General features: G+C 36.4%; 1 protein-coding gene across 1 annotated transcript in view; it reads right to left on the reverse strand.

The window, feature by feature from the left end:
• Sbf (SET domain binding factor) overlaps positions 1 to 23,901 on the reverse strand; it is a 631,948-nt gene that overhangs the window by 350,445 nt on the left and 257,602 nt on the right. Inside the window, 1 exon segment of the mRNA XM_090414822.1 lies at positions 2,315 to 2,388. Within this exon segment, the coding sequence (XP_090270948.1) occupies positions 2,315 to 2,388 (74 nt within the window).

Raw genomic sequence — 23,901 nt, forward strand, 5'->3', positions numbered from 1 at the left:
TTTAAATCATTCCTATATCACTAATGTAAAACTTAAACAGCAGCTGTATCTCTCAGCAGCTGTATAAAGGATTAAACTAAATTTATTAAACAGCAGAGGACCAAGTACTGAGCCCTATGATGCTCTACTAGTCACCTGCTTTCTCCTGTACTCAACTCTTCATATATATCTGTCAATCATTCACACTGATATTCAAATTACCAGCTTCACATGAATCTTCATTTGCTCCAATTTATGCTTAAATGTCTGGCAATCTTCTAGATCAAGACCACATGATCCCTTTCCCCCAAGTAAAGGCAATGTGGCTACATTGGTTCTCTTCATCAAGTTCTCTTATGTTATGACCCAGATCCAGTACTTTTCAACTTCATGTCACCTCTTACATGTTGTCTCAGGTAATTATCTCTCAGCAGCTGTATAAATTCCATTTCTTTTCCTTCCTGTGAATACTCCTTCCAATCTATGATTTCATAGTTGAAGCACCTCCCTGCCATAATAATTACTTGACCTTCACTCATGTGCTGATGCACACTATCTACATTCCTTCTTATATCCCTGACCTTGAGCAGCAACCAACTATATATTTCATCCTGTTGACCTCAAACTCATACAAGATGATCTCAAAAAACTACCCTCAGCATCTCTGCCCTCATGATGTACTTCTTTTTGGGTTAATTTTTCTATCATTAACAAAACTTCCCATTCTGTTATCTCTCTGTCCTCTCTGAATATACTATACCTCTTGAATTCTATCCTTATGATTATATCATCCTCCATCAATATATCAATAATGTCTATAACTTCTGGCCAAGGTGAACTAATCAATACCCAAAACTTCACGACCTTATTCTAAATACTTCTGGCATTATTATACATAAACTATAATACCTTCTTTACTTTCTGCTGTTTATCCCAATAAGATTAATACCCAGGGAAGCTCAACATCATGTGATCACTCCTGCACATATTCAATGTCTCGGTTATATGGACACACACTCATCTTCATCCTTCCGTCGCATGCATAAACATTCTAGTTTCCCTGACTCTGAAATTTCAAAGTCTCACTGAATGATACTTTCTCAAGTTGCTTTACTCCAAATCTATTCAAATGCAAACCATCCTTACCTAACTCCTATGAATCAAACTCGCTCTACACATCTACAAATTCTACACCATTAATCCCATACACAATTCACATACTGACTCATTCAAAACCATATGTCTTCATCCCAGCTTGCCTCTATCATACTGTGGCAATGGACTCACAATTTTTTAATTTTTCACTCTTCCTATTCCAATTGTATCAACAACTCTTTCATATCATCTTGCACACCCTATTTGTCGCCTGCTATATCACTGGTACTAGCCAAGATAATTATCACCTTCCCTCTCTGTTTCCTAATAGCATCACTAACATCCCTAATATGATCATATAAAATATAATCCTTATTTCATACTCTGTTATCTCTCTCTCTTCCCCTTCTTTCGATTCCATGCCATCCTACCTGCCAGGCATGTTTTGTTCTGTAGAGAAAGCTGTATAAGCAATCTCTCTGTCTTTATCATCTAGTTATTCTCTTCATTATCCACCATTTCATTTCATTTGTACTAGCATATGCATCCTCACCAAGATTTGCACTAGTACTTTCTTGCCTTTTGTCATTCAACTTACTGTTATCATTCTTCTTTTTCTTCCCACACTTCTGGCACTAACTCTAGAAACACTTCCCATCATACGCACTCACCAGTTTCACTTTTATTCCACCATTCTTTCATTACAAAGTAAATACATTTTGTAGATGATTCAGCGAACAAAATATGCATATTGAAATTCCACACCATTCTTCTACAAATTAGGCCCATGATGTACAATAATGTATATTTATAACAAAACTGACAGCTTTTAAAACCATACACACACAAGCAAACGCTCAAAGATAATAATCCAGATAAAATTAATTATGCTAATTATTTTCTTAAGCAACTTATCTTTCGGCATATAAAAATGACATGCAACTTTGTGTCCCTTCCCACACTACTATTATTTCTCTGATCTTCGAAAATAGTATTCTTTAAAAAAGTACAATCAATTTTGCTGAGTAGTTAGAATATATAATTCTATTACTGCAGTAAAAAAACATGCCCTGCTGAAATAAATGAGGGAGGACAGTAAGTAGTCAAACTATTAGATGTAAGTTACTTGGGCCAAATTTTGTATAAATACATTCATGATTTATACATTACGAACATTATTTCATCAGAACTGCAAAAATAATGAAATACAAAAATTCAGAAGCTTAGCTGAATACAATACCTTCATTATTGGTGGTAAACGTTTACTTTCTCTTTGAACTGCTTCCAATGTTTCCATTTGCATTGCAACAACACCTATTAAAACAAGCACATAAGTATGAAATGCCATCCACATCAGAAAGAAAAACTGGTACAGTTTAAAAGATTCAGAAAAGAGTAAGCATGGATACTTTTGTTCATTAATATGAAATTAGTTAGTCTTCACAGAAAACATTATGTTCTCATGATCCACAATGGAAAATTTTTTAAAATTGAAAATGAAAATTTTCAATTTTAAAAAAATATGTGATATACAGTATGAAATATTTATATCAGTGTAAAGAAATGGTTAAGAAGATTAAATCACAACAGAATATAAACTCATGTAAAAATAGTTGTCATTCCATAGCCAATAAGTGACCATACAATTTGAACTTAACTGTTTTCTTGAACTGCAGATGAAATGAAACACATATTTCCCTCAGAAATTTGTATCAGCTATTAGTTAATAAATTCATTTTCATTTTTACACTGTTGCTTTACATGTACTCTCTGTACAATGCCAAAAGATTTGAGAGAGTTTCATCCTCATAAATGGAAAGGAATAATGCATTTCCCACTCAATTTTAATTAATTTAATACAGTGCTGTCACTCATTTCATTATCTAAATTAAATTAAATTTTATTTCAAATCACTTCATTTTAAATTTGGGCCTTAAGTGTACTCTTATTTATTGTAACCACATTTTATAAGTGACAGCAGAAATGGATAAAGAAAATGGTTACACCATGATACTGCTGGACTATGTAAAGGCATTTGACAGAATACTACATGGGGAAACTACTAGATAGGCTGGAGCAAATGGTAATAGATATAAGGCTAGTGGCATGGATAGAGGGTGGCTGACACACACATAAGAGGGTGTATGGTGGAACAGAATCAAAGTGAATGAAGGTGAGTAGCTGAATGCCCCCAGGTCGCTGTACTAGCAATACTATTTAAATTGTATATTAATATACAAGATGTTTCAGAATACCCATTACAAACTTCCAGGATAGGTAGGGTAGGTTTTGATTAGCAACCCACATCTCCAAACGTGGCATTGCTATGAGGATGGATATGACACTAGTTAAGTGGATAAGAGAGTGGCTGCCGGACAGATATCAAAAAGTGGTGAATGGAGGGGGCAGAATCGAAGCAAAAACAGGTGACTAGTGGTGTGCAACAAAGTTCAGTGCTAAGACCATTGATGTTTAATTTGTACATAAATGATATAGGAAATAACCTGAAAGGAAATATTCAGTTGTTTGCTGATGATGCAAAATCAGGAAGAGTAATAGTTAATCAAGGCGATGTGGAGAATTTGCAGGATGACTTAAATAGGCTCTCAGTATGGGCAAAAGTTAATGGGAATCAGTTTAATGTTGAGAAATGTAAAGTTATGCATTTTGGGATAAATATATATATCACATTGATGGGATTGTACTCCAGGAAATAGATGAAACTAGAGATTTAGGTGTGATTGTAGACAGAGAGTTAAAGTTTAGAGTACATATTGCTAAGGTTACTAAGGTAGCCCATAAGATTACTTGGCTGGGTCCACTGGGAAGTTGTAATTCCTCTTCATAAGGCCCTGATATGCCACCATCTGGATAATTGTGCACAATTCTGGTCTCCCAGGTTTCTTGGGAATGAGGAAGCAGTGGAGAGGATTCAGAGGCGAGTGACCAAGATGGTTAGCAGCCTGTGGAATGTTCGTTATGAGGATAGATTGAAGGTGTGTGGATTGCAGAAGTTGGTTGATAGAAGAAAAAGAGGGGATATGATAGAAACATTTAAGTTGTTTAAAGAATTTTATAGGATAGATGTAGGATAAACGTTTCAGCACTTGACTAGAGGGACAGACCAGAACAAGGGGTCATCCCTGGAAGTTGAATAAAGGAGTGGGCAGTAGGGGTGTGAGGACTAGATTTTTTGTGGAGGTAGTGGTGACTGTGGCAACCCATTCCATGAGTGGAATGGGTTGCCACAGTCAGTTGTGCTTTGTCTGTTAATGGGTTTAAGGAGAGGTATGATAGATTGTGTGAATAGATCAAGTCTCCCATGGGTCTTTGGACTCCATGGAGGTGCCTGTATAATAATAATAATAATTTCATGTGCACATCACAGTGAATGAAAACATCAGACACAGAATAAATTACATTTTAATTTCATAAACATTTACAAAAGGTGCTGAAAGTTGTGACCACCAACTCTACAGCATACATTATATTTGTGCACCAAGTTCTGGTGCACTTTCAAAACTGCCTGGTAGGGTTTGGATCTTGCCTGCTGCAGTAGACATCCTTGCCAACAAATCTTCTACTGACTTCCACAGGTCTTTTGTAGATGAGACTTTTCATGACAAAAAAAAGTCCCATGGAGTTGAATCTGGTGAATGTGCAGGCCATACTACTAGGCCATCTAGTAGTATGGCCATACTACTAGGCCATACCTTAGTGTCACATAAAAAGTGTGGTGGTATACAGTTGTATTGAAACCAAACATGTTGCCTAATATGCAATGCCAATAACTGTGGCAGTGTAGCAGTATCTATTTGACATTCTTGCAAGAATGTCAAATACATGAGACTGCTCAGGTGGGGTGGAAGAAGATAGTCTGATGAACTCATCGCCAATGATGCCTGCCCACATGTTTACAACAAACATATTCTGGAATCCATAGTAGTGGTGGTGGTGAGTGACATAAGGGTTATCATTAGACCAAATCTGACTATTCTGGCATCACATGCCTTCCCTAGTGAATACAGTTTCATCGGGAAAGAGCACTAGTTCTGGAAATCAAGGCCCTTCTACACAACGGTGACTGAACGATCTACAGAACCCAACTCGTGGTGCAAAATTGGTTGGGCCTAGTGCGTGAACCTTCTGATATCAGAAGGGTGGAGCTAATCAGCATGCAGAGTCACCAGGTGCTGGAGTGAGGGAGACACCCATGGCATATGCAATGCAATGGGTACTCACTGAATGGTTCTGCTCAACCTGACGAAGCATCTCCTTGGTGAAGTCTAGGGAACAGAGAGTCCTTGGAGCTCCACGGTCATGCCTGTTGGCATTGAAGGAACCTTGTTTCCAGCAACCACTGATTCACGTTGACAAACAAGATGTGCGATGAAGTTGGATGATGTAGGAAACACTGTATGTACAACTGACGGGCAGCACTCCCATTACAACTAAGTTTTGTCATACATTAACATCATGTTAGCAGTCAGCATTCATGTAATTTGCCACTATGCATTAATGTGATGTGCATCAATGTGACGCTGCATTATCATTACTAGGGAGAGGATTTTTATAGTTTCAGCATGAACTCAATCTGAGCAGTGATCCAAACTGCTGATCACCTTTTGTTGTGTTTTGTTCATGATAAAATTATGTAAACATCCTTTCCCTAGTCATCACAAATTACCCCTTGATGTTAATGACCTAATCCATACTGGCTGAACTCACATCAGCACAGACCATGAAATGTTTTTGACCTGTACCATTGCAACGGCATGTTTGGGGACATGGGTTGCTAATCAAAACCTGATCCACCCTGACCCCGCAGAAGTTTGTAACAGGTATTCTGAAACACCCTGTATAGTGAAAGCTTGAAAGGGAAATATTCAGTTGTCTGCTGACAAAATAAAACTGGGGGAGTTGATGAAGCTGATGTAGATATCTTGCATGATGATTTAAATAAATTGTCAGCACAGGCTACGGACAATGGTTAACGATTTTATGTTGAAAACTGTAAGGTAATGCACTTCTGAATGATGAAAAGATTACTTGATTTGTATCATACTGTTGGTATTGGATTAAAAGAAATTAATGAGGCTAGGGATTTGGAGGTGATGGTGGACATAAATTTGAAATTCAGATGGCATACTGCAAAAGTTGGCAAAACAGCTCAAAGGATTACTTGGATGTCAAAGAATGCATTACTAAAAAACACACGTACTAACCACAGTGATAAGTTTTAATACATAAATATTTCATCCCAAGTATCTTGGGACATCCTCAGTACAGTAATTCAAACAATACTAGGAATAATATACAGTTAGGGCTCATGATTACAATGGAATCTCAATATGTATGCAGTAATGTGCTATAGAATTAAATTAAAATATAACTGAAAAAAAAAAAGAAAAAGATAACATATATAAAGAGATTATTTTACACAATCTTGTATGACAATTTCCCATACTTTAGGAATAGCAAGAACGTCATTGTGGTTTAAATTTGGTCTGTGTAGTAGAGCTTCAGCAATGTTCATATTTATATAAAGAGCTATGTAAAAGTTTTGTCTTTTCCCAATGGATCCAATGGTTTGGGTTTTCAACTCAGTGTTGAGAGAGGCCAGATTTCTGTGGTTTGAAAAGACAAGTGTGGTCCTGATGTTCCGAAATGCATTTCTGAACAGATCTACCTATCTGTCCAAAGTAAGACAACTTGCAGGAGCATGGAACCTCATACATGCCAGGTAACATCAGATGTGAGAGTTTGTCTTTAGGAGAAGGTAACAAGGAGAAGGGTCTGAGTTAAACATTGTTCCACTCAGACCCGTCATAGATTCTATTAGCAGCCCGACTTATAAGTTATCAAGATTCTTATCTAACCTTCTCCGTCCTCACATAGGCCACTCAGCCTCATCAATTAAAAATTCCACAGAGTTTCACGCAAAAATAAAAGACATTCAACTGTTAAAAACTGACATGTTAATTAGCTTTGACATTGTCTCCCTCTTCACTAACATTCCCCATAGAGAAACAGTAGAGTTATTATCTCCAAATTTTCCATCTGATATTGTTGAATTATTCAAATTTGTTATTACGTCCAGTTACTTCACTTGGAAAAGAAAAATTTACAAGCAAGAGGAAGGAACAGCAATGCGGTCTCTCTTATCACCAAACTTAGCAAACCTGTTTCTAGAATACCTTGAAGAAAAAATTTTCACATTTGAACCCAAACCAAAAATTTTGCTATGATATGTCGACGATGTCTTTGCAGTCTGGGATCATTCCAAACAAGAATTGCACCTGTTTCTAGATAAAATATACCTTATTCACCCCTGAATCAACTTTACGCTAGAAAAAGAATCTCCAAAGGGATTTATCTCCTTTCTGGATTTACACATTCAAAGAAAAGAAGATGGTTCCATCGTCACGTCTGTCTATCGCAAGCCTACATTTTCAGGTCGCTACATTCAAAATTCTTCCGCTCATCGTCCATCTCAAAAATTTGGCATCATTAAATCATTAGTTACCAGAACACACAGATTCTGCTCCTCTGAAGAATCTCTAAACCAAGAACAAGAAATAATCAAAAATACAGCCATACTAAATGGATACAATCTTAAAAGAACTCAAAAAATCATCACTCACTTCCCACACATATCAACCTAGACAAGAAGAAGCCCATACCTTATGTCAAAGGCATCTCCGAACGTCTTTCAAAAATTTTGAAGAAATACAATTTTGCCACTATTTACAAACCCATCAACCAGATTTATAACTTGTTGCCTTCTCCTAAAGACAAACCCTCACCTCTGATGTTACCTGTCATGTATGAAGTCTCATGCTCCTGCAAGTTGTTTTACTTTGGACAGACAAGTAGATCTGTTCAGAAACGCATTTTGGAACATCGGGACCACATTCGTCTTTTCAAACTGCAGAAATCTGGCCTCACTCAACACGGAGTTGAAAACTCAAACCATAGGATCCACTGGGAAAAGACAGAACTTATACATAGATCTTTACATAAACATGAACGTTTACATAAAGAAAGTGCTGAAGCCCTACTACAGAGACCAAATTTAAACCACAATGATGTTCTTGCTATTCCTAAAGTATGGGAAATTGTCATACATAATTGTGCAAAATAATCTCTTTATATATGTTAACTTTTTTTTTTTTCAGTTATATTTTAATTTAACTCTATAACATGCTACTGCACGCATATTGAGATTCCAATGTAATCATGCGCCCTAACTGTATGTTGTTCCTAGTATTGTTTGAATTACTATACTGAGGATGTCCCAAGATACTTGGGATGAAATATTTATGTATTAAAACTTATCACTATGGTTAGTACGTGTGTTTTTTAGTGATGAATTCACCACAGGTTTCATTGTATAAAAGAGAAGAATGCATTGACAAATAAAGATAGGGAGGCTGTTATCTCTCTTTACAAGGCTATGAGTTGTCCACTTCTTGACTACTTTACATAGATTTGGTCACTTGGGTTTCTTGGGGAACAGGAGGTGGTGGAGAGGATTTAGAGATGAGTGACCAAGCTGTATTCCACAGGTGTATGGAATGCACCCTATGAGAATAGACTGAAGGTTTGTGGGTGCCATAAACCTTCAATCTGCCTGTTAACTAGTTTAGTTAACAGACAGAGGAGAGGGAACATGATAAAAAAGGGATTCTATAAGATTGAGACAAAATTTTCAACACATTGATAGGTAGGGAGAGGACAAGGGATCCTCCCTGGAAATTGCATAAGAGGTTAATAAGCATGCACTGACAAGATTTATTTGCTTTGAGAGAGTGGAGAATGTGTGAAATGGATTGCCAGAAGTGCAAATAGTTGCAAATACCCTTCAGTGAACGAGTTTATGGGGAGGTATGACAGATATTATATGAATAATAGCTAGTGTGCGTCTCAAACAATGAGTCTATTGACTCCATGGTAATACCTGTATAATACTACTAATAATAAAATAATAGTGGACACACACACACACACATATATGTATATGTAAGGATGAACTTGTTCACATTAGATTTGAAGAGGTTTAAAGGCCTGTGTATTATATTCTTCAGGAAATTTTGTTGTAACAGGGTAGGTTGTTTCAGAGTGCAGCAGTAGGAATGAAAGATGAAGAAGAGAAACTTGTCCTGTGGGTTACGAGTTGGACTGTGAAGGGATGTTTTCAGTGGTGGCTGTATGCATTTCAATTGACTTGTTAGAGAGAAGGGGAATTATTCATTTTAGTTCTGATGAACATTTGCCATGGAAATATTTATAAAAGATGCATGCAGCAGATAGTAAATGCCTATGTGAAAGTGGTTTTACACAATACAGAAGAGAGTGTCGAGTATTTTTAGGGAACTCTTGTGGGTCCTGCCCTAAATGTGTGAGCAGTACATGATGGATGGACAGATTTGTGATTTGTATGGGGTAATCAACTGTTCGGGCCTTGACCCAAAGAGGAACTCTAATTTTTCAGATGCCAAGAGAGGTTGGATGTTAGGGTAATACTAAGGAGAGAAATTTCATCTCTAGAGATTTAGGTTTTGTCAAAGGTAAGGCTGGAAGAACATAGCTTTTTTTTTTTTTTTTTTTTTGTGGGAAATGAGGCATAATTATTTTGCAGGCATTGAAATTGGCAAGCCCTTTGAAGAATGGTACGTGATCAGAATTTAGTGTTGTGAAGATTCTTGCTGTGTAGATTCTAGTGGTTTGTGTGATGCATGATTTGTCGAGTGAGGAGGAATGTAGGGCACTATCATAAGTGAAACAGCATATGGTACTGGTGGTCAACTGGAGCAGGCTGGTTGGCTGGTTTATTGGCACAAGAACAGCAAAGGTAATACTATATCAAAACAAACATTACAGCAATACATAAACAGTCAAAGACAAACTGGTAAAACACTTTGCATGCAAAAAAACCAAGCCAAGCAATTCAGCATAACTGGAACAGGTCATTGATATATACAAGGAAGAAAGTGAGTGAAAGGACTGAGGTGAGAGAGACTGAGTGGTAGTTTGATGGTAAGGATTTATCACCCTCCTTAGCAAATGGCTGTATATGAAATAGTTTTCCAGGATGTACGGTAGATACCAGTGGAATAAGAAAGCATAAAAGGAGACAAAGAACAGTGGTCAACTCTGGAATGAAATTCTTCACAATAAATGGAAGAATGTGGTATGGAAAAGGAGAATTTTTGTTATCTAATTTGAACATGATTTTTCTGATCACTTTCAAATGAAAGATCATAAGTGAGATTGAGTATTGAGTGTTTGGAATGGTTGAGGAACATTTACCAAAACACTCCCACTATACCTGCATTTAAGGAGAAGTATGATTCAAGGAGATTAGCTTTTCTGTGGGCACAACAACACAATAATCAAGTGGTTACTCTCCCCAATTGGAGGCAGAGTGTCTACCTCAGTTATTGATACATCTTCTGATGCTGCTACCAGATCCAATACCCTCAAACCCCTTGTCCCCTCTATAACATTGTTTCATGTAATCATCCCTTAGCAACTTTATAAATCCCACTTCCATCTTGCAACACCCCCTTTTCTCCCTACAATCAATGTCACCATGGTTAAAGTCTCCCATAATAATTGTCCAGACTACACTCATTCTGCCGATTTGCCAATACATGGCATCTACATCTTCTTCTGGAATCCACCAGCCAACAAAATGATTCCTCTGGAATCATTTTGTTGGCTATAATTCTGCAGCTATCATCAGCAATACCCAATCTCCTGTCCTGTTCCTATCCTCCCTGAAAATACGATACCTTTACATTCTATCCTTATAACTATATCATTTTCAGTCAACTAGGTCTCACTGATGCCTATAATATTTTGGCCAAGTTGAGCTTAGCAATGCCCCAAAACTCCTCACCCTTATTCCTGATACTTGCAATCGTGTACATGCATTTCAACATCCCTTTGTACCCATAGTTACCCTTCTGTAATGTCATTACAAACCCATTTAAATTTGAGACTTGAAATTCTGTTCAGCAATGCATAATCATTATTGTACATGCTCATTTATCACAGGGATAGCCAGACACATGCTTGATCTCATCCCCACTAATATCTCTAGTTTCCCAGGTTTTGCACTACCACACTTTCTCCAAACATCTAACTCCAAAACCATTTAAATGTAGTCCATCAGGCATATATATAAGTCCTTTTGTCCATCAAATTCACTCCATACATCAATAAACTGCACACCATTCTTCCTACATAATCTTCTCAGTGACTCATTGCCAATCATGGTCCTTCTTCAGTACTGTCTTATCATACCGAGGAAGCAGACTCACAATCTTTACTTTCTTGCTCTTCATTTTTGCTTCCACTAACAACTCTTTCATATCTTCTCTCATTGCATATTTCTCATATTTCAAATCACTGGTGCCAGCCAATACAATCAACTTGTTCACTCCATTCTTCTGCAGACTTACAGCGTCACCAACATCCTTTATCTTCGCACCAGTCTCTCACAGTTTTATGCTTTTCCTATTCACTCTTTCTTTCATGCTCCATCCTTCCATACCACACACCAATCATTTCTCCATTCGCTTGAGTTCACATTTTGTCCTGTGAAAGAGTCCATGAAAGCATGCAAAGAAAACGATTGAATTACTTTCAACCACTTCCTTCAAACTCTCATTCATATTTTGTGCATTTTCACTTGCTGCTTGCACTACATTTGCCACAACACAATGACAATCCTACCTTATATCCTTATTATCAGTCACTTCATTCTTTTGTGACTCGCATTTCTTATATTCACTAACAAAACATTTCCGACAAATATTTTCTCAGTTCTCACCCTGGTACTACAAACCATTTACTCTCAGCAATGATACATTAAACATACGTTACATTGATCTAAATCCCACACATTGATATCAGTCTGCATAGATATCTTGGTCGCCATTGTTCTCATGTGTATCAGTGCAATAATGAAAAGCAATTCTGAAAAGAATATCATTTAACAACAGATGACTAAACAACACGACTTAACTACACAGTCAAAAATAAAAAAAAAATGCTACAAAATATATATATATAACAAATTCACTAATATCTACTAAAAATAACTTAGCTGAGTAACAAATGTACTGCATCCATTACTTAAGATGACTAATGCTTCGTCTTGAGTCTCTATTACTAACACCATGTTCCAACATAAAAATATGCACAAATTCACATGGCGAGAAAATGCAAGAAATAAGAAAGTCTCACTAACTATGTTATAGTTGATAGTGATGTATTTCCACTAGTTCAGGACACAAGAGTATACAGAGGATTTGAAATAGAAAGTGATCACTACTCAGTTTTCAGCAGGATAAAACTGAATTTCATATTAAAAAAGAGAGTGTGTAAGAAAATAAAATGAATCAAGGTTAAGCAGCTTTCAGAGGTGAACTGTAGACTCAAACACACAAGCATCAATGAAGAAAAAAAAAAAAGATAGAATTTGAAAAGAACCAAACATTGGAGATTCAGTGGCAAATCCTGAAGAAAACATTGATTCAGTCACTTAATGGCCATAACCTCACACCAGACTGCTTCAAATGAACAGCCACCCTCCTGCCTGTCTCCTATTCTTTTTGGTTGCAATTCATCTGCTATCATCAGCAGTACTCCTTCCCATCCTATCTTCTCTATCTTACCTGAAAATATTAAATCTTTCACATTAAATCCTAATTGGCTATCAGTAGATGATGTAACTACATCATCTACTATAATAGATTTAGTTTAATCCTTTATCCCAGTGAGAGCAAACAAAGTTTGCGCCTGAAAATATCTTCAGGACTAAATATAGTGTTGTACTATCTTATCCAGTAAGTAGTGCAACACCAAGGCAACTCGTGGCAAAGGTGGAGCAAGCTACCAGGCACTTCTAACCCAGTATCTCCCATAATGCAAAACACATTTCCTATGTGGATATGTATACTGTTATGCATTAAAGGGATTGGCCATCTACCCAGACTAGTTTCGACCTTTATTGAGGTCTCTTCAGTGGGAGCCAGGACCAGAGCTGGAGATACCAGGCAGAAGCAGTAGCAAGTCATCTGTGCCTATGGGAGTTGCCAAAAGGTTTATCACCTTTTTTTTTTTTTAAAAAATTACTCTGGATTTAGAGAAAGATGTTGAAAATTTATTTATCACTAGGTTAGACTATAATAGATTTAATTTAATCCTTTATCCCAGTGAGAGCAAACAAAGCTTGCGCCTGAAAATATCTTCAGGACTAAATATAGTGTTGTACTATCTTATCCAGTAAGTAGTGCAACACCAAGGCAACTCGTGGCAAAGGTGGAGCAAGCTACCAGGCACTTCTAACCCAGTATCTCCCATAATGCAAAACACATTTCCTATGTGGATATGTATACTGTTATGCATTAAAGGGATTGGCCATCTACCCAGACTAGTTTCGACCTTTATTGAGGTCTCTTCAGTGGGAGCCAGGCCCAGAGCTGGAGATACCAGGCAGAAGCAGTAGCAAGTCATCTGTGCCTATGGGAGTTGCCAAAAGTCTAACCTAGTGATAAATAAATTTTCAACATCTTTCTCTAAATCCAGAGTAATTTTTAAAAAAAAAAAGGTGATAAACCTTTTGGCAACTCCCATAGGCACAGATGACTTGCTACTGCTTCTGCCTGGTATCTCCAGCTCTGGGCCTGGCTCCCACTGAAGAGACCACAATAAAGGTCGAAACTAGTCTGGGTAGATGGCCAATCCCTTTAATGCATAACAGTATACATATCCACATAGGAAATGTGTTTTGCATTATGGGAGATACTGGGTTAGAAGTGCCTGGTAGCTTGCTCCACCTTTGCCACGAGTTGCCTTGGTGTTGCACTACTTACTGGATAAGATAGTACAACACTATATTTAGTCCTGAAGATATTTTCAGGCGCAAACTTTGTTTGCTCTCACTGGGATAAAGGATTAAACTAAATCTATTATAGTCTAACCTAGTGATAAATAAATTTTCAACATCTTTCTCTAAATCCAGAGTAATTTTTAAAAAAAAAAAAAAAAAAAGGTGATAAACCTTTTGGCAACTCCCATAGGCACAGATGACTTGCTACTGCTTCTGCCTGGTATCTCCAGCTCTGGGCCTGGCTCCCACTGAAGAGACCTCAATAAAGGTCGAAACTAGTCTGGGTAGATGGCCAATCCCTTTAATGCATAACAGTATACATATCCACATAGGAAATGTGTTTTGCATTATGGGAGATACTGGGTTAGAAGTGCCTGGTAGCTTGCTCCACCTTTGCCACGAGTTGCCTTGGTGTTGCACTACTTACTGGATAAGATAGTACAACACTATATTTAGTCCTGAAGATATTTTCAGGCGCAAACTTTGTTTGCTCTCACTGGGATAAAGGATTAAACTAAATCTATTATAGTCTAACCTAGTGATAAATAAATTTTCTACATCATCTACTGATAGCCAAGTCTCACTAATGCCTATAACTTTTGCATGGTTGCACTAACCAAAGCCAAAAACACCTCCCTCTTGTTCCTGATACTTCAGGCATTAGTATATAGAAACGGCAACATCTCTTTATTCCCCTAGCCACATTTACTCTCTGAATTCACTACCCTATTCACTATTTTTGCTTGAGCGACTAGATTCCTCACTTGGTCACTCATACTCACCCGCTTCACGGGTGTCTTCACACAAACTCACTTGCTTCCACTCTAATTGCTTAAGTTTCCCTGAATTTGCACTTCGGTGAAAAATAAACTTTCAACATCTTTCTCTAAATCCAGATTATTTATTAAAAAAGGGTGGCACACCAATTGGCAACTCCTATAGGTAGAGATGAACTTGCTAATGCTTCTGCCTGTATCTCCACTTCGGCCTGGCTCCCACTGAAGAGACTCAATAAAGGTCGAAACTAGTCTGGGTAGTGGCCCTTCCCTTAATGCATAACATTAGACATATCCACAACGAGATGTGTTTTGCATTATGGGAGATACTGAGATAGGAATGCCGGTAGCTTGCTCCACCTTTGCAAATAGTTGCCCTGGTGTTGTACCACCTTACCCTAGTCCTGAAGATACTTTCAGGCGCAAACTTTGTTTGCTCACACTTGGATAAAGGATTAAACTAAATTTATTATACTCTAACCAAGTGAAAAATAAACTTTCAACATCTAATACTAATGGGAAATATTTGTTGCATTTCTGCTCAGGACATGGACTGGTTATTACTAACACTATGTTCCAACATAAAAATGTGTATAAATTCACATGGAGAGAAGACACAAGGAATAAGCAAAGTCTCATTGACTATGTTATTGTTGATAGTGATGTTTTCTCCCTTGTGCAGGACATCAGAGTGTACAGAAGATTTGAAATTGGAAGTGATCATTATTTAGTCTTGAGCAGGATAAAATTGAATTTCATATTGAAAAGAATAACATGTAAGAAAGTTTTAAAGCGAATAAATGTTGAGCAGCTCTCAGATGTGAACTGTAGACTAAAATACACAAAGATTATTGAAGAAAAAATGAAAGAGTTTGAGAACAGGAACCAAACTTTAGAGATTCAGTGGCAAGCCTTGAAGAAAACCTTGATCGATTCAGCCAGAGAGGCATGTGGTGAGACTGTCTGCAAGGATAGAAAAATCAGAACTCCATGGTGGACACAGGAAGTTAAAGAGGCAGTGAAGGAAAAGAAGAAAGCATATCAAAAGTTCCTGGCAAATAAGTCAGCTTGTGCTCTTAGAGAATACAGAGACAAATGTAAGAAAGCTAAACACTGTGTAAAACTAACTAAACAAAAGTCATGGGAGGACGTTGGCAAGAATATAGAAAATAAATATCAAGAAGGTGGCAAAATATTTTGGAGGTTATTGAAGAAGCTTAGGAATGGAGGAAAGAGTACTGTAAAAGGAGTTAGAGATGCTAAAGGTAACATGAAAATGGGAAAAAAAGATATCCTTGAAGTATGGAGTAATTACTTCGAGAAATTGCTAAATGAAACAAGCAGTGATCGCACAGTGGTAAAAAACACTGACCAGGCATACAGTCAGGAATACATATCCATACTTGAAGTAGATAAAGCCATCAAAGGCTTGAAATGTGGAAAGGCAGCAGGAGTAGATGATATTCGACCAGAAAAATGCTCAAGTATGGTGGTGTAAAAGTTTTACAGTGGTTGCACTGCATAGTTGAGAAAGCCTGGACAGAGGGATGAATTCCCGATGCTTAGAGTAGAGCTCTCATAGTACCCATATATATAAAAAGGGAAATAAAACGGAATGTGAGAATTACAGAGGTATTCCCTACTGAGTGTTCCTGGTAAAATATATGCAAATATACTTGAGAAACAGTTGAGAAGAATTGTAGAAGAAAAGCTTGGTGAAGAACAAGCTGGATTCAGGCCAAATAGAGGTTGTCAGGTTCAGATCTTCACTTTACAACAAATAGTGGAGAAATCATGGGAATATAACAAAGATCTCTATTTGAGTTTTGTAGATCTTGAAAAGGCATATGATAAGGTGCCAAGAGAGAAGCTATTCAATACACTACAGTTATATGGTGTCAATGGAGCATTACATCAAGCAATACTTGGTCTTTATTTGAGTTGTAAGTCAGCAGTTAGAATTGAAGGAAGTACAGGAAGATGGTTTAATGTTAAATCTGGTGTGAGACAAGGATGTACATTATCCCTCTGTTATCCATTATCTATATGGATCACATTATGAAGGAAAGTGGTATTAAACATAATATCAAAATTGGAGATGTTAATGTTAGCTCTTTGCTTTATGCGGACGATGTTATACTTATCAATAAATCTACTACGAGTCTGCAAGATTCCTTGACTAAATTGAATAACTGTTGTAATAGATATGGTATGAAGGTCAGCAATAAAAAGACAAAGACAATGAAAATAGGCAGAATCATTGAAAATGTCAACTGTATTGTGAACGGAGAACCTGTGGAACAAGTAAAACATTTCACCTACTTAGGCACGATTTTTAGTGAAGATGGTAAATTAAATATGGAAATAGACAACAGAATCAATAAAGCTGGTATAGTAGGAAGTCAATTGAATAAATTCATATGGAATAAGAGAGAAATTAGTTGGATCACTAAATTAGATGTATACAAGACAGTGTTCAAACCAGTTTTAACTTATGGATCTGAGAGCTGGGTCAGAAGTAAAACACTTGACCAAAGACTAGAGACCGCAGATATGAGAATCCCAAAAAAGATTAGAGGCATGAACAGATGGCATCAATGGCAATATCATATTAAAAATGAGGATATTAGGAAAGAACTTGACATTGTCAGCATCCAGGAATGCGTTAGCAGAGCTAATCTCAGGTGGTATGGTCATTTAAACAATGGGCGAGGAAGGATTGGTAAAACAAGTGTTCTCTGCCAGGTTGGCAGGAAAACCACCCAGAGGAAGACCAAGATATAGGTGGTTTGATAGGGTACAAAGTGCCTTAGACGACAGAAATATAAGATCTGATAATATTGGAGTCTTGACAAGTAATAGACTGATCTGGAGGAAAATTGTAGATAGGAAGTTAGTAATGATGTAAATTTTTCATGTAGTACTATCATATCCTGTACACCCCCCTTGAGGGTACATGGCAGGAATTTGATGATGATAATCACAAAAGATAAAAAACAAATGTTGACTTAATATAGTTGACTCAGGCTATAGCAAACTAACTCATAACAAACTGCTGAAAAGTCCCAAGCCAAAGCCCACAGAACACAATGCTTTTTCAAAAGAAAGACACTAGATCAAACTATCCACTGCATCAAACTTTTCCTGTGAGAGTTGACTGTACATGTTACAGTTTTATATCAATCAGAAATGAAATTTTGGTTTTCAATATTTCTATTGTTTTTTTGCAAGAATTATTTGCTATCTGTGACAAGTGTTCATTATTTGAAAAACTGTATCAAGGAGTGCTACTACTGTTGTAAAAATCCAAGGAGTGCATCAAAAGTTACAGCAGATCTGTGACACAGCAATCCATTTTTGGCTTGCCCACATGTCATTAACTGATAACTTGAGAAAACATTCAAAAGACTTATCTATTGATACAGTGGCGTTGCTAGAGCTTTTGCCACCTGTTGCAGTCCCTGAATTTGCCGCCCCTCTCACACACCAAAAATGCTACAAAAATTCAAAACGACGTATAGGGTAAGGTTCAAAGTGTTGCCCAGGGTGCCCCCCCCCCCATAGCTATGCCACTGTATTGATAATACTCTTCTCCATAATGCATACTCATACTGCATATTGCAGTATACTCCTCCATTATTGCATGCTAAATTCAGACAGTACAAATAAAATCTTTTTTGCACAACATAGAAGTACACTAAATGTTCACATTATTCATTTAATTAATTCTCTTAGTCCATGCTCATGTTGATATTGGATACAAAGCCAAGCTGTATTCCTTACTAAATACACCAACCATATTAAATTAAATATCAACTGGACACTAATGAGCCAACAAAGCCAAATAAATACAGTCTCTCCTGGTCAACCCACCTTGCTTTCTTGAGGTGTGTTGGCCTGCTTCTATTGAAGGGGTTCTGGCATTGAAGCAAGCATTATTGTTGTCATATGATATCTTCCTAGTTAAAAAAAATACCAACTCAACCAATTAAGTGGCAGACCACTGTGAAAGGATACCTTGCTTATTGAAGGCCTGATGTCTGCACCATGTGAGCGATATCCTTCAACGGTATATTAAATATATTGTAGAGATTCAGAGCCTTCTCCATTTTTTAGGTCTATCTTCACTCACTGAATGTCTCCCTCTTACATTTTTTTCATCTTTAAACCAGTGCCATCACTCCAATTAAAATAAACAAAAAATCCCAACCATGAATTCAGGCTGTTTCATATGACAAGGGTTATTCTACACACAAATATACAGTACAGCCATGGGTTCCCCACTTTTTCCACCTGTGGCCAACTTCTTTATGCAAATGTCTGAAGAGAAAGCTCTATATTATGCCACACACACACACACACAAACCTACTGTTTAGCTATGCTAGGTATACGATGTATTCTTCATTTGGCCACATGACCTTACTACAGCAAATGCCTTTTTAGCACATGTGAACAACCAACATCCAAGGATCCAATTTACTTTAGAAAAAGAAACAACAGCTTACCAGTTGCTCATGTGCTGGGCAGTTTTTAATAGGGGAAAAAAACAATAGAAAATTAATTATTGCAGAATTTTATTGAGAACAGTTTAAAAATTAACACAGAATTTCATAAAGATGAACTCATAACTTGACACACACATTGCCATATACAAATCGATATCAATTATTTATTAATGAGATTTTTGCTATCATACATTGGATGCCAAATGCTTTATATCAGGTTCATATTTTGTCACTTTTAGTAATAGAATGCTCAACTAGATTCATCAGTTATTCTATTTCTTAAACTGTTTTTTACAAAATTCACTTCAAAAATAATGACTCACAAGCACATGTAGAGGAGAAAACTGATAATATACCTGTAACTAGTTTTTTTTAAACAACTAAAGGTTTCAGGAATGGCATTCCAAGTTCTCATTATTTCCTCTTCTGCATTCTTTTTAATTACACCCAATAATCGATCATTTTCAATTATTTCCATGTCATTTATCAAATCGACAAACTTTTGTTTCCATATAGAACTGGATTGAAAACTCAAAAATCTCCAAATTGAGTTTATCTGCTGATGTTGTATCTGGATGTAAAAAATTCTGTTTGCAAATTGCCTGAACTGTAAATCTTGAAGAAAATTCGTTGCTTATCAACTGAATATCTGCTGAAAACTCGTGTCAATTTACCATGATCTTGTTTTTCATGAGATTCTAGATCTGCAAAGAATTTTTTTGTATTTGGAAAATATTTGAAGGTATAGGAAATAACATCATGATTGAAAATTTGTAATTAGTTTCGAATGCTTTGATTAAATCAAACATGACAATAACTGTCTTGTTAACACCATGCCGTTTAACATTTAATTCATTTAAATGTAAGCACAAATCACTAAAAAACATCAATTTTGAAAGCCAATCGACGTCCATTAATTGATTATTGTTTTCAACAATTTCATGATTTTCTCATTATGTAAAAAAAGTAACTTCATCTAAACACTCAACAAATCTTTGAAAAACTTTTCCACGACTTCAAAATCGGACACTGTTGTGCATAAGTAAACTATTGTATACTGAATTTACCTCATTTAATAATTCTAGAAAATTTTCATTTATTTAAAGCACGTACAGATATAAAATTGACTAATTTTGTTGCAAGGTTCATAATACCTTCCAGTAGCTTGAAACTAGCCTTTGTGCATAAAACCTGCTGATGTATAATGCAATGAAAACCCAGAGTTGAATGCCCAATACTTTCAGTAAATAAATTGACAAAACCATTTTCCTCTTAACTCATACTGTGAGCACCATCAGTAGTTACTGATACAATTTTGGAAAGATCTATTTCTCTTTCAGCAAGAGCATTTACAACTGCATTGTAAATGTCTATTCCTTTTGTTGTTGTTGCTAATGATGTTAAATTGATCAATTCTTTTTGATATCATTCCCAACACATTAATGAATAAAAATTGCTAAACGAGCTGATCCAGTTATGTCAGTACTCTCATCAAGACAAAGAGAAATAAAACTAGATAATTTTATATCATTTTTTGCTGATGAGTTACATTTTTAGCCATTTCCAAGATTCTATCTTTCACCATGTTTCTAGCCAAAGGCAAATCTTTTATTCTTTGAATAATTTCTTCATTGTTTTCAAAATCTTCAAAGAGAACTGGTGTGCATTTTAACCATGCTTCTTTTACATACTCCCTATTACTAAAAGCACCAGTTATAGTTGAACAACTGCCGATAAATTTTATTACGGTTGTTGACTGAATATTTCTCATTTTAATTGCCAGAGCAATAAATTCTTTCTGTTCATCCTTGCTTTTCTCAAGGAATGATTTATGGTTTGTCTCATAATGCCATTTTACTGACAACATTCTGCATACAATTGTCCTGGAACATATACTGCTTTATTGTCTTTGTTAATCATGCCATACTCTTCAGTCCACCAACTTTGGAACTCTCTGTTGCTTGATTCTGATAATTTTGTTCTTTATTTTCATTAGCCATGTTAAGTAAAACTGTAACAAATTTATTCAAAACTAAAATCATTTTTTTTATAGTTTTAAAAAATCAACATTTTATTATATGCCTAAATTAAATTACCTTTATAATTCACACTTACAGCAAAAACAATACACACAGTGCCCATACGCAACAATAATATACCTGCCACTGCTTATTTCTGCCTATTGGCAGATGTGCGGCAAGAATATCATACGTTTAGATATCACATGTTTTGGCAAAGTTGCAGATGGTGACTTTTCGTATGCTAAAAATATTTAAGATTATAAACTTGAGATAATCAATAAGCTTTTAAATAATGAAAAGTTTTTATATCATTGATGGAAAAGTTTTGGCAATTAAACACAACTGTTTTCTATCAGCTGAGTTATGTCATTATGCACCTCAGCCATTGACTAGAGGTTCTTAACATCAGCTGTAGTTTTCAGCTGCCAGGCCTAATATTTTTGAATAATTTATAAGCATATAAAATGATATCACCTGTAAATTATTGATGTGCCAGCAAAATTTTCTTATGTCATAGGTTTACCATGCCAGTCTTATACCCATTATTCTTTCTTTCTCTATCTCTCCCAAACTCATACTACAGTAAAACAATCGCCATCCCATATATCCTAGTCATGTCTGAGAAGTTACTAAATATCTTGAAGAAATACAATCTGGTTACCACCTTCAGACCACACAAAAAACTGGCATCCCTTATCTACCCTCCAAAATAACAGCTACATTCCTTAGAATTGCCTGAATAACCAAGTGTCATGCAGTTATAAGGCTGTCCTAGTATGGCCAAACAGGGCATACAAGGATAGCCAACATTAGAATCTCTAAACACAAAAAATATATATCCAGTACAACCAATATAGCTGCTCAGGACTTGTACACAGAGCCTTGGATACCTGCTATAGAATCCACTGGAAGGCCACCTTATTTCAAAGAAGCAAATATGAGTATGAAAGACTGTTCTGCCTTTGCCTTTAAAAAAAAAATAATAAAAATAAATAATCTCAACCAGATAAGTTTGAATGTATAAAATTGCCTGGCATCTGGAACACTTATTCTCAGATCATCCGTTATACTGATAATCTGATAACTACCTGGCCAATGAAATCCAGTAGGAGTGAAATTTAGGACTTGCCTTGTTTCTTCACATTAGCTTCTCTTAGTATGTAGCACCTATATGCATGTATTATTGACTAATGATGCAAACCTAACTTCAGCAAGATATAATAATTATTTTTGTTATTATATCATCTATATTGTCATCTCATTCCTAAATTTACCATACAAGTAACAACCAATCTGGTTGTTACTTGTAGTAATAGTCAACATACTTTAGGCATGTATGTTGACCCAAAATCAGAAAAAAATCCTTCCCAAGAAACACACTCAAAAATCCTATTAAATGTTGTTTAAAACCACTCAAAAAATTTTAAAACACTCAAACAACCATATCAAACAAAATCTCTTCACATCTACTTCACTAACATTCATGACATAAATGCCAACTTAAATGATATGCACCCCCACTTGCAGAGATCCAAACTTGACCTGTTTTCGACCAAACTATATTATGGATAGGACCTCAAAGTACACTTCTACAATCCAAATTTCTCTTGGTATGATTCCTTTTGCCACAAGGGTGCCACATGTGCTTTTGTGTGATCTGACACTCTTTGCCAGAGGATGCCAAATACTGAATCTCTTCTTTCTGATCTTCTCTGACTTCTGGTTTCCTTGTCCCATTCTGTATTATTTATTTGCTGTCTCTACTGCTTCCTTAACTGTAAAAATCACTCTGACTTTTTATCCTTGAAGTCTGATTACCTGTAGTCCAACTAGTCAAACAGTGAAGTACTTCCTTGATGACTTTAATGTTAAACTCCAGATGGCTCTTCTTTTTCAATTCTACTGACCAAGCTAGAAAAGATGCTAGGTATTTGATATAAGCAATGATCTAAAGCAAATTGTTCAACTATCAATCAGAATATAGACAATACTGGTCCCTAACTGAACAGTCCGATATTTTCTTAACCTTCTCCTCCCAGGTATACTGTTGTGTACCTGTGAGGAGTACATTGGTGTACCACAAGGTTCTGTACTTGGGCCATTGTTGATTTTTAATTTGTAAATTAATGGTGCAGGGGGATGGTATAGAGGGTAATATATCCAATTATTTGCTGAAGGTTGTAAGTTGGGGCAAGTGATCAGAGACATACCTGATACAGAATCTCTGGAAGTTGACTTGAACAGATTATATCTATAGGCAGATATCAATGAGTGTCAGTTTAATGTTTTAAGTCTACAATTATGCACTTTGGGCTGAAGGCACTGCAAGCAGAATATTAACAGCAATTTACTGCAAGTAGTATATGAAGTTAGAGACATCTTTGGCTTCTCTTTTTTTGGGCCTCTAATGGGCAGACTCCCCCCCCCCTCTCAAGTCAATTCTGCCTTCCTATGGTGTGACCTGTTTCCACAAAAGGGCTCTGCGATCCCAGAGAGAATTTCCACTGCAAAAGAATACCTTCATAGTTGGAGGAAATGCCAATTAGATCCACCAGGTGGTGGATGACCTTCATATCTGGTGAAATACCACACATGGATTATTTGGAGGCTTGAAGTAGTG

This window comes from Typopeltis vanoorti, chromosome 25, assembly GCF_054136105.1.
Source record: "Typopeltis vanoorti isolate ZY-2024b chromosome 25, IOZ_Tvanoo_1.0, whole genome shotgun sequence".
Lineage (NCBI taxonomy): Eukaryota > Metazoa > Arthropoda > Arachnida > Uropygi > Thelyphonidae > Typopeltis > Typopeltis vanoorti.